This window comes from Sus scrofa, chromosome 13, assembly GCF_000003025.6.
Source record: "Sus scrofa isolate TJ Tabasco breed Duroc chromosome 13, Sscrofa11.1, whole genome shotgun sequence".
In the NCBI taxonomy this organism is placed as follows: domain Eukaryota; kingdom Metazoa; phylum Chordata; class Mammalia; order Artiodactyla; family Suidae; genus Sus; species Sus scrofa.
Genome location: NC_010455.5, coordinates 26,933,778 through 26,951,616, shown reverse-complemented (window position 1 = coordinate 26,951,616; position 17,839 = coordinate 26,933,778). Strand labels below are relative to the sequence as shown.

The following is a 17,839-nucleotide window of genomic DNA, read 5'->3' as shown; positions in this document are numbered from 1 at the left end:
ATAACACTCATAGTGGAAGACTTTAACATGCCACTTACAGCAATGGACAGATCATCCAGAGAGAAAATCAAGGAAACATAGGCCCTAAATGAAGCATCAGAGCAGACGGGCTTAATAGATATTTATGGGACATTCCATCCAAAAGCAAAAGAATACACATTCTTCTCAAGTGCACATGGAATATTCTCTAGGATTGATCACATTCTGGACCATAAATCAAGCTTCAGTGACTTTAAAAAAATTGAAATCACATCAAGCGTCTTTTTCAATTGCAATGCTATACAAGTGGAAATCAACAAGGAAAAAACTGCAGAAAACACAAAGATGTGGAGACTAAACAACATGATACTAAACAACAATGGATCACTGAAGAAATCAAAGAGGAAATTAAAAAATACCGAGAAGCAAATGACAACAAAGATACAACACTCCCAAACTTATGAGATTCAGCAAAAGCAGTTCTAAGAGGGAAGTTTATAGCAATACAAGCCGACCTTAGGCAACAAGAAAAAGCTCAAATAAACAGCTTAACTTTACATCTAAAGGAGCTAGAGAGAAAAGATCACACAAAACCTAAAGTTAGCAGAAGGAGAGAAATAAAGATCAGAGCAGAAATAAATGAAATAGAAAAGATCAATAGAAGAAGAAAACCATAGAAAAGATCAATGAAACCAAAAGTTTGTTCTTTGAAAAGATCAACAAAATTGATAAACCCTTAGATTTATCAAGAAAAATAAGAGAGAGGACTCACATCAATAAAATTAGAAATGAAAAAGGAGAAGTTACAATGGACATCACAGAAATACAAAGGATCATAAGAGACTACTACATGCAACTATATGCTAATAAGACAGAAAACCTAGAAGAAATGGACAAATTCTTAGAAAAGTACAATCTTCCAAGACTAAAGCAAGATGAAACAGAAAAGATGAATGCCCCAATCACAAGTCCTGAAATTGAAACTGTGATTAAAAGACTTCCAACAAACAAAAGTCTAGGACCTGATGACTTCACAGGCAAATTCTATCAAATATTTAGAGAAGAGCTAACACCTATCCTTATGAAACTATTCCAAAAAATTGCAGAGGAAGGAACACTCCCAAACTCATTTTATGAGGCCACCATCACCCTGATACCAAAACCAGACAAAGATACCATGAAAAAAGAAAATTACAGAACAATATCACTGTTGAACATGGATGCAAAAATCCTCAACAAAATACTAGCAAACCGAATCTGACAATACAGTAAAAGGATTGTACATCATGATCAAGAGGGATTTATCTCAGGGATGCAAGGATTCTTCAATATCTGAAAATCAGTCATTGTGATACACCACATTAACAAACTAAAGAATAAAAACCATATGATCCTTTCAATAGATGCAGAAAAAGCCTTTGACAAAATCCAACACCCATTTCTGATAAAAACCCTTCAGAAAGTGGTCTAGAAGGAACCTACTTCAACATAATAAAGGCCATATATGACAAACTCAGAGCTAACATCATTCTTAATGGGGAAAAGCTGAAAGAATTCCTGCTGAGATCAGGAACAAGACAAGGATATCTGCTCTCGCCGCTACTATTCGATATAGTTTTGGAAGTCCTAGCCACAGCAATCAGAGAAGTAAAAGAAGTAGAAGGAATCCAAATTGGAAAGGAACAAGTGGAACTATCACTATTTGCAGATGACATGATACTATACCTAGAAAACCCTAAAGACTCTACCAGAAAACTGTTAGAGCTCATCAATGAATTTGGCAAAGTCACAAGATACAAAATTAATACACAGAAATCAACAGCATTTCTACATGCTAACAATGAAATATCAGAAAGAGAAATTAGGGAAACAATCTCATTTACCATTGCATCAAATAGAATAAAATGCTTGGGACTAAACCTACTTAAAGAGACAAAAGACCTGTACTCTGAAAACTATAAGACACTGATCAATGAAATCAAAGATGACACAAACAGATGGAAAGACATACCATGCTCTTGGAATGGAGGAATCAATATTATCAAAATGACTATACTACCCAAGGCAATCTACAGATTCAGTGCAATCCCTATCAAATTACGAAGAACATTTTTCACAGAACTAGAAGAAAATACTTTAAAATTTGTTTGGAAGCACAAAAGACCCAGAATAGCCAAAGCCATCCTGAGAAAGAAAAATGGAGCTAAAGAATCAGGCTTCCTGAATTCAGACTATACTACAAAGCTATAGTCATTAACACAGTACAACACTGGCACAAAAACAAATATAGATCAGTGGAACAGGATAGAAAGCCCAGAACGAAACCCACGCACCTACAGTCAACTAATCTATGACAAAGGAGGCAAGAATATACAAAAAGAAAAGACAGCCCCTTCAATAAGAGGTGTTGTGAATATTGGACAGCCACATGTAAAAGAACAAAATTAGAAAACGTCCTAATACCATACACAAAAGTAAACTCAAAATGGATTAAAGACCTAAATATAAGATCAGATACTATAAAACTCTTAGAGGAAAACATAGGGCAAACACTTTCCAACAAACGAAAGCAACGTCTTCTCAGATCTACCTCCTAGAGTACTGACAATAAGACAAAAATAAACAAATGGGACTTAATTAAACTCAAAAGTTTCTGCACAGCAAAGGAAACCCTAAACAAAACGAAAAGACAATCCACAGAATGGGAGAAAATCTTTGCAAGTGAAGCCACTGACAAGGGATTAATCTCCAAAATTTATAAACACCTTCTGCAGCTCCATACCAAAAAAACAAACAACCCCATCAAAAAATGGGCAGAAGATCTAAACTGACAGTTCTCCAAAGAAGACATACAGATGGCCAAAAAACACATGACAAGATGTTCAACATCACTCATTATTAGAGAAATGCAAATCAGCACCACTATGAGGTACCACCTTACACTGGCCAGAATGGCCATCATCAAAAAGTCTACAAACAGTAAGTGCTGGTGAGGGTATGGAGAAAAGGGAACGCTATTACACTGTTGGTGGGAATGTAAATTGGTGCAACCACTGTGGAAAGCAGTATGGAGATTCCGCAGAAAACTAAAAATAGAATTACTATTTGATCTAGCAGTCCCATTCCTGGGCATCTATCTAGAGAAAAACCATGACTTGAAAAGATAGACGTATTCCAGTGTTCATTGCAGCACTATGTACTATAGCGAAGACATAGAAACAAGCTAAATGTCTGTCGACAGAAGAGTGGATAAAAAAGATATGATACATATACACAAGGGACCATTACCCATTAAAAGGAAAGAAATAATAGCATTTGCAGCAACATGGATGGACCTAGAAATCATGTAAAGTGAAGTCAGTCAGACAGTGAGACACCAACATCATAATGCTCTCACATACATGTGGAATCTAAAAAAAGGACACAATGAACCTCTGCAGAACAGATACTGACTCACAGACTTTGAAAAACTTATGGTTTCCAAATGAGACAGGTTGAGGGGTGGGGGGAGGCTCTGGGGTTTGGGATGGAAATGTTACAAAATTTGGTTGTGATGATTGTTGTAACACTATAAATGTAATAAAATTCATTGAGTAATAAAAACAAGAAAGAGCTGTTACAAAATAGTGCAATACACTTAAACATGAATTGTATATATACTTGCAATGCATGTAAGAAAGAGGTGACATTTGGTAATGCTTTTTGGGTGGTATGGAATGATTGTATAAAAGAAACCAAAGGTCAGCCCTCCCCTGTAGCGCAAAAAGTGATCTAGATATGGGTGAGAGCATAGAGGGCATTTTATAGGAGAAGGCCCTTCATAAAACTGTATATAACCACCCCTAAAACTTTACTAAGTCTCCAAATACTGCACAAAATTTAAATAGACTCTTTTTAAAAAAGTTTTTAAGTGTAAATGGAAATGCTTTCTTAGAAGTAAAACGGAGGGGAGTTCCCGTCGTGGTGCAGTGGTTAACGAATCCGACTAGGAACCATGAGGTTGTGGGTTCGGTCCCTGCCCCTGCTCAGTGGGTTAACGATCCGGCGTTGCCGTGAGCTGTGGTGTAGGTTGAAGACGCGGCTCGGATCCCACGTTGCTGTGGCTCTGGCGTAGGCCGGTGGCTACAGCTCCGAATCTGCCCCTAGCCTGGGAACCTCCATATGCCGCAGGAGCGGCCCAAGAAATAGCAACAACAACAACAACAACAACAAAAAGACAAAAGACAAAAAAAAAAAAAAAAAAAAAAAAAAAAAAAAAAGAAGTAAAACGGAGGAGTTCCCACTGTGTCACCATGGGTTAGGAATCCAACTGTAGCAGGTTGGGTTGCTGCAGAGGCACAGTTTTGATCCCTGGCCTGGTTCAGTGGATTAAAGGATCAGGCATTACCACAGCTGTGGCTCAGATTCAATCCCTGGCCTAGGAATGCCCATATGCCTCAGGTGCAGCCATTAAATACATGCATACATACATATACATTAAAACTTTAATCAAGGTGGAATTTTATTGTCTTCATACAGTTGAACCAAAAAACAAAAAATAAAACTTTAAAAACAAGAATACTTGCCTGCTGAAATCTGAGGTGTCTCACTTGACCAGAGTCTGTTCTTTAAAATTCCTGTGGTGTAAGATCATGGGGGAGGGGATGGCCATCTTCCCGTACTGCTGGAGCAATCATAAAAGAACAATCCAACAAAGTATTCTGGTTCTTTCAGGTAAAGGTAGTGGATTTAACGTTTGTGTTTACTTTTATTCTTAAAAACTCCTATTAAGATGACAATAAAAGGATTTTTTTTAAAAAAGACCTAACTCCATATTAACAAAAAAGAAAGGGGAAGATATAACAGCAGCGCCATTTTGGAAGCTAGAAAACAGGTGGATAAGGAGTAAGTAACTTCTCAGATGAGAAATCTAGAGCTTAAGCTCTAGGAAAAAATTGAGAGGAGAAAATTGAGGTGCAGTTAGGTTTCCACTGTAGAATATTCCTGAGGACTCAGGAGTTAATGACGTTAGGGGCCTGTAGAGGTGAAAATAAAAGCCATGCCAAGAAATAAAAAAAAAAAAAAAAAAAGAATCAGCTGAGATCTATTTAAGAAATTGATCCCCACTCAGGCAAAGTCTCTCCTTATTCTCTGCAGAGGGTCAGATGCATGGGTTTTGCCATGGGGAATTTATGCATAGCTGAAAACAGATTCTGTACTGAAAATGAGGTAATTAATTGAATATTATTACCTCTGTGCTCTTTCCCACCAATCTCATACCTCAAGTTTCTACAATGTTAGCAGCTAGATGCATCTTGGAAGGAAATTTGAATAATCTTTCTTTGGGGAATCTGAGCAACCCAAGACAGAATAACTAAAGGTACAGAAATCAAGAGTTGCCCATGGCATATATCTAGACAACACTTCCTTAAAAAAGTCACATACACCCGCATGTTCATTGCAGCACTATTCACAATAGCCAAGACATGGAAACAACCCAAATGTCCATCAACAGAAGATTGAATTAGGAATACTACTTGGGTATAAAAAAGAACAAAATAATTTGTAGCAACATGGATGAACTAGAGACTCTCATACTAAGTGCAGTAAGTCAGAAAGAGAAGGGCAAATACCATGTGATATCACTTACATCTGGAATCTACTATATGGCACAAATGAACCTTTCCACAGGAAAGAAAATCATGGACTTGGAGAACAGACTTGTGGTTGTGGAGCGGGAAAGGGAGGGAGTGGGATGAATTAGGAGTTTGGGGTTAATAGATGCAGACTATTGCCTTTGGAATGGATTAGCAATGAGATCCTGCTGTGTAGTACTGAGAACTATATCTAGTCACTTATGATGCAGCATGATAATGTAAGAAAAAAGAATGTATACATGTACATGTAACTGGGTCACCATGCTGTACAGTAGAAAAAAAATTGTATTGGGGAAATAACAATAAAAAAATTTTTAATGGAAAAAAATAAATAAAACTAAGCAAAACCACTTAAAAAAAAAAAAAAAAAAGGAGTTTCCCATGGAAAATGACCTGGCCAGATTGCCTTGCATTAAAGGCCAGCTTTGATGAGTTCCATCTAAACCATCAGAACTTCTGTTTTGCCTAGTAGAACTACTTTTGTGGAGCAGTTCAACAAAAGATCAACATCTGAGGAAAATCCCTAACATGAAAGTGAAAGCTGAAACTAAACAAAAAGATAAAAGCAGCAAACTGCAGGAGAAAACCAAAGAGAATTAAAAATTCGATTCCAAGAGTTATGAGAGGACATACCATCTACAAATCAATGGTGGAAAGGTATAAAATAATCATTTAGAAAAAAAAGTAGTTCTCATAAAATGAAAGTATGATAGCAAAATTTAAAAACTCAATAAGAGGGTTAGGAGATAATTTTGGCAAAATCTCCCAAAACGTAGAACAAAAAGGTAAAGAATGGGAAAATCTGAGAGAAAAAAATAGTGAAATTAGAGGACTAGGACTAGTCCAGGAGGTACACATCTGAATAAAGGGAGTTGCAGAAGAGGAACAGAGAAAAAGAAGAGGAAGACATCATCAAAGAAAAGCTGAAGATTGATGCATACTTTTTCAGACTGAGGCATACTTTTTCAGATTGAAAGGGTCCATGCAATGCCCAGGATGCGTGGATGAAAAGAGGATGAAAATGGCTTACCATTGGAAAGTTTCAGAACCCTGGAGAAAGAGAAGATTCTACAAACTTCCAGAAAAAAAGAAAATAGGTTAGACACAAAGTATCAGACTTAACGAACACCAGAAGCTAGAAGGCAGTGGTGTAATATCTTCATTTCTGAAGGAAAATTATTTCAATTTAGAATTCTGAATCCACACAGCTGCCAACAGAGTGTGAGGGCCAAGTGAAGAGATTTCTCTAAGATGTTGACAGGCTTGCATGGCTGTGTATTGAGGGAAGACTTAAACAATTGGCAGAGCTTGGGGGATTGATTTACCAATAAGTACATAATAAACTAAGCAAATGATGAAACAAGACAGTTATCAACTTTGGGGAAAATGGTAATCATAGCATATTGTAAGCCTTAACTATGATGTATGCAGTTACAATAATGAAAATAATATTGGTGAAATGAAAAGGATGATATAAATGTATTGTGAGAATAGGGTGATGGAAATGGTAAAGATGGGTTGGAAAGAGAACTAAATCCTCACTTGCCAGGGCTTAAAACAAAAATAAAGAAATAACTCTGAAAGCTTATTGTTTCGTGACATGAAAACAAATCACAAAGGAATCGCTTGAACATGTTAAAAGTCATTACCTGGGGGGTGGAGGGATGGGCACTGCTCTTCTTCAAAACATGGTATTGACAGATGGTTCTTGGTGAAGGATATACCAGTTTATACTCCCCAACAATGTCTGAGACTGCTTTTCCCCACACACCCTATGTCAGTTTGGGTCTTCCAAGCAAGAGATGCCAAATGGGATTTAATGCACAGGAGGTTTATTGGGAGGAATATCTGCGGAAAGATAAAGGTGGAAGAAGCAGGCTTAGACATTGAGAGCCTTCAGATTTTGGTGTAGGCCTGACACTTGTGAAAGGAAAGAGGGAAGGATGGAGAATTGGATGGGAAGAGCTTCAGTCTACAGTCTGGTTCTGAAGCGTTGCCCTTTAAAGGAAACACATGTAGAGCAAGGATGCTCTCATTCCATTATCCCCTGCATGTTCAGCCCATGGCTGGGAGCAGCTGGGGAGCATGTCCTAGATGTGAGAGTACTGTGGCCTAGGTGTGATAGTACCATGGCCAAGGTGTAAGGGTACTGAGGCCAAAGATAGGCAGCAGGAGGTTGCCAGTCAATGGCTCCTCACAGCAGATTCTTTTCAAGGGAGTTCTTGGTGGGGAGCAGGGCACTTCCATGGCTACCATATCCATCACCAATTTCTTCTTCTTCTTTTTTTTTTTTTTTTTTTCCAGTTGAGGTGATAGTTTTATTGTGGGGGAGAGTTGTTTGTTTGTTTTTATATAATTTTTTTTTTTCTACTATAGCTGGTTTACACTGTTCTGTCAATTTTCTACTGTACAGCATGGTTACCAAGTTACACAAACATGTATACATTTGTTTTTCTCACATTATCATGCTCCACCATAAGTGACCAGACATAGTTCCCAGTGTTGCACAGCAGGATCTCACTGCTAATCCATTCCAAAGGCAATAGTCTGGATCTATCAACCTCAAGCACCCCATCCATCCCACTCCCTCCCCCTCCCCTTTGGCAACTACAAGTCTATTGTCCAAGTCCATGATTTTCTTTTCTGTGGAAACATTCATTTGCGCTGTATAGTAGATTCCAGATATAAGTGACCTCATATGGTATTTGCCCTTCTCTTTCTGACTTACTGCACTCAGTACGAGAGTCTCTAGTTCATCCATGTTGCTACAAATGGCATTATTTTGTTCTTTTTTATACCTGAGTAGTATTCCATTGTGTATATATACCACATCTTCCTAATTCAATCTTCTGTTGATGGACATTTGGGTTCTTTCCATGTCTTGGCTATTGTGAATAGTACTGCAGTGAACATGTGGGTGCATATGCCTTTCTCAAGGGAAGTTTTGTCTAGATATACACCCAAGGGTGGGATTGCTGGGTCATGTGGTAGTTCTATGTATAGTTTTCTAAGATACCTCCATACTGTTCTCCATAGTGGTTGTATCAGCTTACATTCCCACCAACAGTGCAGGAGGGTTCCCTTTTCTCCACACCCCTTCCAGCACTTGTTATTTGTGGACTTATTAGTGATGGCCATTCTCACTGGCATGAGGTGGTACCTCATTGTAGTTTTGATTTGCATGTCTCTAATAATCAGGGGTGTTGATTTCATGCGTCTGTTGGCCATCTGTACATCTTCCTCGGAGAAATGTCTCTTCGGGTCTTTTGCCTGTTTTTCAGTTGGGTTGTTGGCTTTTTTGCTCTTGAGTTGTGTGAGTTGCTTGTATATTCTAGAGATTAAGCCCTTGTCCGTTGCCTCATTTGAAACTGTTTTCTCCCATTCTGAAAGTTGTCTTTTTGGTTTCTTTTTGGTTTCCTTTGCTGTGCAAAAGCTTGTCAGTTTGACTAGGTCCCATTGGTTTATTTTGGCTTTTATTGCTGTTGCTTTGGGAGACTGACCTGAGAAAACATTTGTAAGGTTGATGTCAGAGAATGTTTTGCCTATGTTCTCTTCCAGGAGTTTGATGGTGTCTTGTCATATATTTAAGTCTTTCAGCCATTTTGAGTTTATTTTGGTGGCATGGTGTGAGGGTGTGTTCTAGTTTCATTGATTTGCGTGTAGCTGTCCAGGTTTCCCAGCAATACTTGCTGAAAAGACTGTCTTTTTTCCCATGTTATGTTCTTGCCTCCCTTGTCAAAGATTAATTGACCCTAGGTGTCTGGGTTTATTTCTGGGTTCTCTATTGTGTTCCATTGGTCTTTCTGTTTGTTTTGGTACCAGTACCACACTGTCTTGGTGACTGTGGCTTTGTAATAGTGCCTGAAGTCTGGGAGAGTTATGCCTCCTGCATGGTTTTTGTTCCTCAGAATTGCTTTGGCAATTCCACCACCTATTTCTTAACCAAACTTTTGATCTTTGTAGCATGAGAAGTGAGAAATAGCATATTGGTGTTGTTTTGTATTTATCTTAATATAAAAGACGTTTTGGATTTCATATTTAAAAGCCATCTGTGTTTTCTTTAAATTGAACATATCTTTTATTGATTTTTTTAAATGATTTTTATTTTTTCCATTATAGCTGGTTTATAGTGTTCTGTCAATTTTCTACTGTACAGCAAGGTGACCCAGTCACACATACATATAGACATTATTTTTCTCACATTATCCTCCATCAAGCTCCATCACAAGTGACTAGATATAGTTCCCAGTGCTATACAGAAAGATCTCATTGCTTATCCATGTCTTATTGATTTTTTATTAAAGTGTTTAATGCTTCTATTATAAATTACCTAAATAATAATATGTGCCATAATATGTTAATCTTAACATATTAATCCATTGGGGAAGTGAAGTATTAATTCTGCTCATTATCCTGTTATCATCTGATAAGCATTTTTATAATTCCTATCAACCCTCTATAGAGCATAAATAGTAAAGAAACAGTGTACCTTAAAAAGTTTGTTGTAGGAGTTCCCCTCATGGCGCAGTGGTTAACAAATCTGACTGGGAACCATGAGGTTGCGGGTTCGATCCCTGCCCTTGCTCAGTGGGTTAACGATCCGGCGTTGCCGTGAGCTGTGGTGGAGGTTGCAGACACGGCTCGGATCCTGTGTTGCTGTGGCTCTGGTGTAGGCCGGTGGCTACAGCTCCGATTCAACCCCTAGCCTGGGAAACTCTGTATGCCGTTGGAGCGGCTGAAGAAATGGCAAAAAGACAAAAAAAAAAAAAAAAAAAAAAAAAAAAAAAAAAGTTTGGTGTAGATAGGAATTAAAAACTAGAAAAAATTCCTTTTTCTCTATATCTTTATTTATTTGTTTATTAATTTATTTATTTGATTTTTTAGGGCCATACCTGTAGCATATGGAAGTCCCCAGGCTAAGTGTCGAATCAGAGCTGCAGCTTTCAACCTATTCCACAGCTTTAGCATCATGGGATCCTAGTCATTTCTGCGACCTACACCACAGCTCGAAGCAATGCAAGATCCTTGACCCACTGAGTGAGGCCAGGGGTCTAACCTGTGTCCTCATGGATACTAGCTGGGTTTTTACTGATGAGCCACTTTTGGAACTCTTCCCTATAACCTTTTTTTTTTGTTGTTGCTATTTTAGAGCTGCACTGAAGCATATGGAGGTTCCCAGGCTAGGGGTCAAATTGCAGCTGTAGCTGCTGGCCTATACCACAGCCACAATAATGCAGGATCCGATCCACATCTGCAGCCTACACCACAGCTCACTGCAACCCCGGATCCTTAAGCCACTGAGAGAGGCCAGGGATCAAACCCACATCCTCTGGATCCTAGTTGGGTTTGTTAACTACTGCTGAGCCATGAAAGGAACTCCATTTTTTTTTTTTTTAATAATCTTTCAAGTAAAATAATTACATATACAGTATCAAATCACCATATCTACTCTTAACATTTTATGAACCTATTTAAGAAAAATATTATTAAACCTATTTGGATATAGACATTTAAGAGAAAAAAAGACTGCAAAATTATATTGCTCTTTATTTGTATTTAACATTCAAAAAAAATCTCTTAATAGACTTGTGGTTGCCAAGGGGGAGGGGGAGGGAGTGGGATGAATGGGGTGCTTGGGGTTAATAGAAACAAACTATTGCCTTTGGAATGGATTAGCAATGAGATCCTGCTGTATAGCACTGGGAACTATGTCTAGTCACTTATGATGGAGCATGATAATGTGTGAAAATAGAATGTGTACATGTATGTATAACTGGGTCACCATGCTGTACAGTAGAAAAAAAATTGCATTGGGGAAAAAAAGTAAATAAATTAAAAAAATTGTATTGGGGAAATAACTATTAAAAAATAAAAATAAATCTGTTATAGTCCAGTATAACTGTGTTACATTAGTGGCATTTTTACTGGGTTATTTTATTTCAAATTAACTTTCTTAAATTTTGGTCTGTTACTTTTAAATGAAACCACATGGTTTTTGTCCATATATTTCCTTAGTGCAGCTTTATATCTAGATCTAATAAATACTGGGTTCTCATCTCGTATCTACTTCTATTTTGAGTAACTGGCTGCCTCTTATTATGACATTTTCCAGCGTGGTCATTTATTTCAAAAAGCTTAGAGAACTGCCATCACCAACTTATTTATTTGTAAGATGGCTTTAAATTGTTAATATCATGTGTTTTCCTTCTACCATGCTGGAACCATTTATTTATTTGCTTTTCAGGGCCGCATCTACAGCACATGGAGGTTCCTAGGCTAAGGGTCGAATTAGAGCTGCAGCTGCTGGCCTACACCACAGCCACAACAACACGGGATCCTAGGCCAGGGATCGAACCCGCATCTTCATGGATACTAGTCGGGTTTGTTACTGCTGAGCTATGACGGGAACTCCTGGAACCATTTATCTAGAAGGTTTTCATTTTTGAAAACTTTATGTTAATCTCATATTAAGTTTGTGCTTATCTTTTGTTTCCAAAGGTGCCCAGCTGTTGTTTAGACCATTGTTAAATAAATACGAGAAGGAAACACTTGAAAATCAGAACTTATATCTTGTTGGTGCCTCGAAGATTAGATTGTTACTGGGGGCCGAAGCAGTGGGATTGGTAAAAGAGTGCAATGATAACACCATGAGGGCCTTCACGTATGGAACCCGACACAACTTCAAAGGTTTTGATGGTAAGTTCCAAAATGGTTTCTGCCAGAATCAATTCATCAAAAAAATTTTGATGACTAGATCAGGAGTCAGGAAACTTTTCCTGGAAAGGGCCTGATAGTAAATAATTTAGGCTATAGTGGCCAATATTATCTATCACAGTTATTCAACACTGCCATGGTAGAATGAAAGCAGCCTTTGACTAAAAGAAATGAATGGGTGATGCTGTGCTCCAGTGAAGTTTTACTCACAAAGCCAGGTGAGGCTATATTTGGCCCATTGACCTTACTTTGCCACACCTGGAATGTATGAACCTAAGTTAGGATGACACATGTGACTTATTTATATATCTAGTCTTAGAATGGTGAATATTTTCTGGCTTGATAGAGAAAAACCTTATAATAAGAAACACAGTAGTGGTTCAGTATCTTTGAATCCCCGTTAACTGATAGGGTCACTGGTTCTAGCCTCACAGAGGTTCCAGAAGAGAAGAGTTTCTAGAAAGAACAGAGAAAGCCTTGGTGGCTCTGATATCAGAGTGAGAGTTTGATTTCAGAATCACATTGGTCACTTCCAGGGCTTTTAGACTTAGATGTGATTAGATGTCTTCAGATTCGCTCACCCTGGACTTTTATATATTAATAAATAAATGATTAAGGTGAAATTCACCTCATTTGAGAGGATTCACTTGTCAAAAAACTACATTCTTTACTTAGACTTTCTTCTCTCTCATTTATGGGAGGGATGTTCAACTCCAAAAGGGAATGGCCTGGGCTTAAGAGCTTTCTTTTTTTTTCTGTCTTTTTCTTTTTTGGCCACACTTGCAGCATATGGAAGTTCCTGGGCCAGGGATGGAATCTGAGCTGGAGCTGCAACCTACACCACAGCTATGGCAACACTGTGTCTTTAACTCACTGGACTGGGGCAGGGATCCATCCAGCACCTCCGCAGAGACAAATTGGATCATTAACCCACTGCACTACAGGGTACTCCTGGGCTTGAGAGTTTGAAGGAGGAAAATTTGCCGTATAAGCAAAACTTCACTTCCATTCCTAGATAAAAATATTGATAGAATTAAAAACTGTATTGCCTTCTGCTTATTGGTATTAAATGAGATCAAGCAAGTATAGTATAATGATTGAAGAATTGTATTATGTGAAGACATTTCAGAATATTTTTATTCTTACAAAATATCTGAGGAGGTTTATATTCTATTTAATTTACCAGTTTTATACTCTGCTTACTTATTTATTGTCTGTATCATTATTTTGTAATCTCAGGTTATTGGAATGTTATTAATTTTATTTTGGCTAAGACTGAGAAAATAACTGCGAATTTTGTTTTATTTTAGATGATAATGATGATTTCCTTACAATGGCAGAACAGCAATTCATTATCAAACATGAACTTGAAAATCTTAGAGCCAGAGATGAAAAAATGATCCCTGGTTACCCTCAGGCAAAGTTGTATCCAGGAAAATCATTATGTAAGTCATCGTATCAACCAGCTTCATGAATATACATTCTAAGGCAATTATTTTTTCCTTAGTAGATATAAGTAACAAATTACAGTGGCTTTTTTTCTCTTATTGAAAAACACAACTTTACAGTAACTTATTTTTTTATGATCATACCTTTTGCCATTAGACTGGCATTATATTGCACCTTTGGGTCAATATGTTTGTTCTTTACATTCTCTGCTGCTTATAAAAGTCTGACAGCATTGTCAGCTTAAAATTCAGTGTGAACATGTTTGCATATTACTCAGTTAAAAATAGCAAAGTTTACTTTATGCCCAAACATTGTAGTGTAATGAAAATCTGTGGAAGAATAAAATTGGAAGACGTGGTCTTTTCCTGGGGCTCTCTTCCTCCTCTTATCTCACTGGGTATGAACCTGTGCAAACATGGAAAGGCTTAAGACGATTCGTAGTGTGACATAATACCTGAATGCAAATAAGCAGTTTGAAACTTTCTGGTTTTTGTGTAATTCCACTTGAATGAGAATACTAGTTTGTGGACTCAAAAGTATTTACTACAGTGTGTAATTCCAACTTTGCCTCAAACCCAGGTTTGAGCACTTTTGCTGCCTAAAATATTCTTTAAACACATGTTTCTGTGTCCTCTAGCCTGGTTTCCTTTTAACAGTCACTGTGACCCGGGAGGACAGACGCCCAAGAGCTAGTCCATATTCGAATTTTCTGACTTATCACCAAATATATTTTAGATCTGGTTTGTTCAGACCAAGATCCAATCATAGATCACCCATTTCATTTGGTTGTTATATTTCATAAGTTTCTTTCTTGTGTGATGAAGTACATATAATGTAAAATTTACCATCTGGAAGATTTTTAGGTGTATATAATATTGTACAACCATCATCACCATCCATTTCCATAGCTCTTTCCATCTTGTAAAACTGAAACTCTATACCCTTTAAACAATCACTCTCCCCAGCTTTTGACAACCATCTCTCTACTTTCTGTCTTTATCATTTTTGAGTATTCTGTTCTATCTCAAATAAGTGGAATCATGCAGTATTTCTCTTTGTGACTGGCTTATTTCATTTAGTATTATGTCCTCAAGGTTCATCGGTGTTGTAGCATATTCAGAATTTCTTCCCTTTTAAGGCAGAATAATGTTCTAGTGTATGTATAGATCACATTTTGTTTATTCATTCATCCATCAGTGGCCACTTGGGCTGCCTCCACATTTTGGCCATTGCGAATAATGCTGAACATGGGTATATGATGAGCCTGGGTATACACATATTTGAGATCCTACTTTCAATTATTTTGGATATATACCCAGAAATGGAATGCTGGATCATATGGTAATTCTATTTTTAATTTTTTTGAGGCACCTCATCCTTTTTTCCACAGTGGCTGTAACGTTTCACATTCCCACCAACAGTGTATAGGCATTTCAGTTCCTTCACTTCCTTGTTAACAGTTTTTATTTCCTGATAACTTGATAGTGGCCAACTTAATGAGGATGAGGTGGTAACTCATTGTAGTTTTGCCTTAAGTTTGCTTAATGATCAGTGATGTTGAGCATATGTCTTCTTTGGGGAAATGTCTATTCAAGTCCTTTGCCGCCTTATTTTTTTTTTTTTTTTTTTTTTTTTTTGCTATACTTTTGGTGTAAGAAATTATTGCCAAGGAGTTCCCGTTGTGGATCAGTGGTTAACGAATCTGACTAGGAACCTTAAGGTTGCGGGTTCAATCCCTGGCCTTGCTCAGTGGGTTAAGAATCCGGCATTGCTGTGATCTGTGGTGGTGTAGGTTGCAGACGCGGCTTGGATCCCGCGTTGCTGTGGCTGTGTGTAGGCCAGTGGCTACAACTCCGATTCAACCCCTAGCCTGGGAACCTCCATATGCCGCGGGAGTGGCCCAAGAAAAGGCAAAAAAAGAAAAAGAAATTATTGCCAATAATGTCTTGAAGCTTTTCCTTTATGTTTTCTATTGGAAGTTTTATAGTTTCAAATCTTATGTTTAGGCTTTTAATCCATTATTAATTAATTTTTGTATATGGTGTTAGGTAACTTCATTCTTTTGCACGTGGATATCCAGTTTTCCCAGCACTAATCGTTAAAAACTGTTATTCCCCCATCAGTGGACCTGGTGATTTTGTTTCCAGGTTCTCTGTTCTCTTCCCCTGATCTATGTAGTCTGTCTGTATATAGTGTAAATCACACTATTTTGATTGCCGTGGCTCTGTGATAAGTTTTGAAATTGGGAGGTTTTGTTTTTCAAGATTGTTTGGCTATTTGAGGTTCCATGAAATTCCATATGAATTTTGGGATGGGTTTCTCTGTTTCTGTGGAAGGTGTCATCGATATTTTGATAGGCATCGCATTGAATTTGTAAATTGCTTTACGTAGTATTTACACCTTAAGTCCCATGAATGTGGGATATTTTTCCATTTGTTTATGTTTAATTTCTTTCGGTATTGTTTTGTAGTTTTCATTGCACAAGTCTTTTACCTCCTTAGTTAATTCCTAAGTGTTTTATTCTTTATGATGCTATTATAAATGGAATTGTTTTCATACTTACCTTTTCACATAGTTTACTATTAATGTATAGAGATGCAATTGATTTTTGTGTGTTGACTTTGTATCCTGTTACTTTGCGGAATTCATTTATTAGCTCTGACAATATTTTTGTGGAAATTTTAGGGTTTTCTGCATGTAAGATAATATTATCTGTAAACAGGGATAATTGTACTTCTTCCTTTCCAATTTGGATGCCTTCTACTTCTTTTTCTTATGTAATTGTTCAGGCTAGAATTTCCAATAGCATGTTGAATAGAAATGGTGAAAGTGGACATCTTTGTCTTATTTCTGATCCTAGAGGGAAGATTTCATTTTTACCATTCAGTATGATGCTGGCTGTGGGCTTTTAATACATGGATTTTATTATGCTGAAGTAGTTTCCCTTTATTCCTAGTTTATTGAGGGGTTTTTTTGGCCATGCCTGTGGCATGTGGAAATTCCTTGGGGCAGGGATTGAACTTGAGCCACAGCAGTGACCCAAGCTGCTGCAATGACAACACTGGATCCCTAACCTGCTGCATGACTAAAGAACTCCTACTGGGTGTTTTTTAATCATGAAAGAGTGTTGAATTTTGTTAAATGCTTTTTCTGCCTCAGTTGAGGTGATCATGTGGGGTTTTTTTCCCTTTGTTCTGTTAATGTGGTGTATTAGATATTTCAATTTTAGTATGTTGAGCCATCCTTGCATTCTAGGAATAAATCCTGCTTGTCATGGTGTATAGTTCTTGTATGATATGTTTTATGATATGCTGCTGACATGAGTTTGCTGGTATTTTTTTGAGTATTTTTGCATTAATGTTCATGAACAGTATTGGTTTGTAGTTTTCTTGTAGTGCTTTTTTCTGGTTTTGTGTTAGGGTAATGCTGGACTCAAAAAGTGAGTTAATGATGTTCCTCTTAAATCTTGGGGAAAGAAAAGTTTGGGAAGAATTGGTATTAGTTCTTTAAATATTTGTTAAAATTCACCAGTGACGGCATCAGGTTCAGAGGGGTTTTTTTTTGTTAGGAGATTTTTGGTTGCTGATTCAGTCTCCTTAATAATCATAGGTCTGTGCACATTTTCTCTTCCTTCTTGGTTTAATCTTAGTAGATTTTTTGTTTCTAGGAATTTGTCCATTTCATCTAGGTTATCCAGTTTGTTGGTACACAGTTGTTTTTAGTACGCTATTACAGTCCTTTTGATTTCTACAGAATTGGTAGAATGTTCCCATTTCCATTTTTGATTTAGTTAATTTATGTCTTCTTTTTTTTTCAGTTTATCTAGCTAAAGATTTGTCAATTTTGTTGATCTTTTCAAAGAACCAACTTTTGGTTTCTTTAATTTTCTCCGTTGTCCTTGTATTCTTTATTTGATTATCTCTGTTCTAATTTTTTTTTTAATTTTCTTCCTTCTGCTAGCTTTGGCTTCAGAGTGTTCTTTTTCTAGCTCATTAATAGTAAAGTTAGGTTGTCCGTTTGTTTCTTGATTTAAATATAAGCATTTAATGCCCCCCCAAACA

General features: G+C 37.2%; 1 protein-coding gene across 6 annotated transcripts in view; it reads left to right on the top strand.

Moving 5' to 3' along the window:
* The window catches only part of ANO10 (anoctamin 10), a 272,066-nt gene that overhangs the window by 54,547 nt on the left and 199,680 nt on the right, over positions 1-17,839 (top strand). For all 6 annotated transcript variants that reach the window (XM_013981531.2, XM_021071718.1, XM_021071717.1 and 3 more), the window contains exons 3-4: positions 12,114-12,311; positions 13,640-13,774. In XM_013981531.2, coding sequence (XP_013836985.2) covers positions 12,114-12,311; positions 13,640-13,774 — 333 coding nt within the window. The remainder of the gene's footprint in view (positions 1-12,113; positions 12,312-13,639; positions 13,775-17,839) is intronic.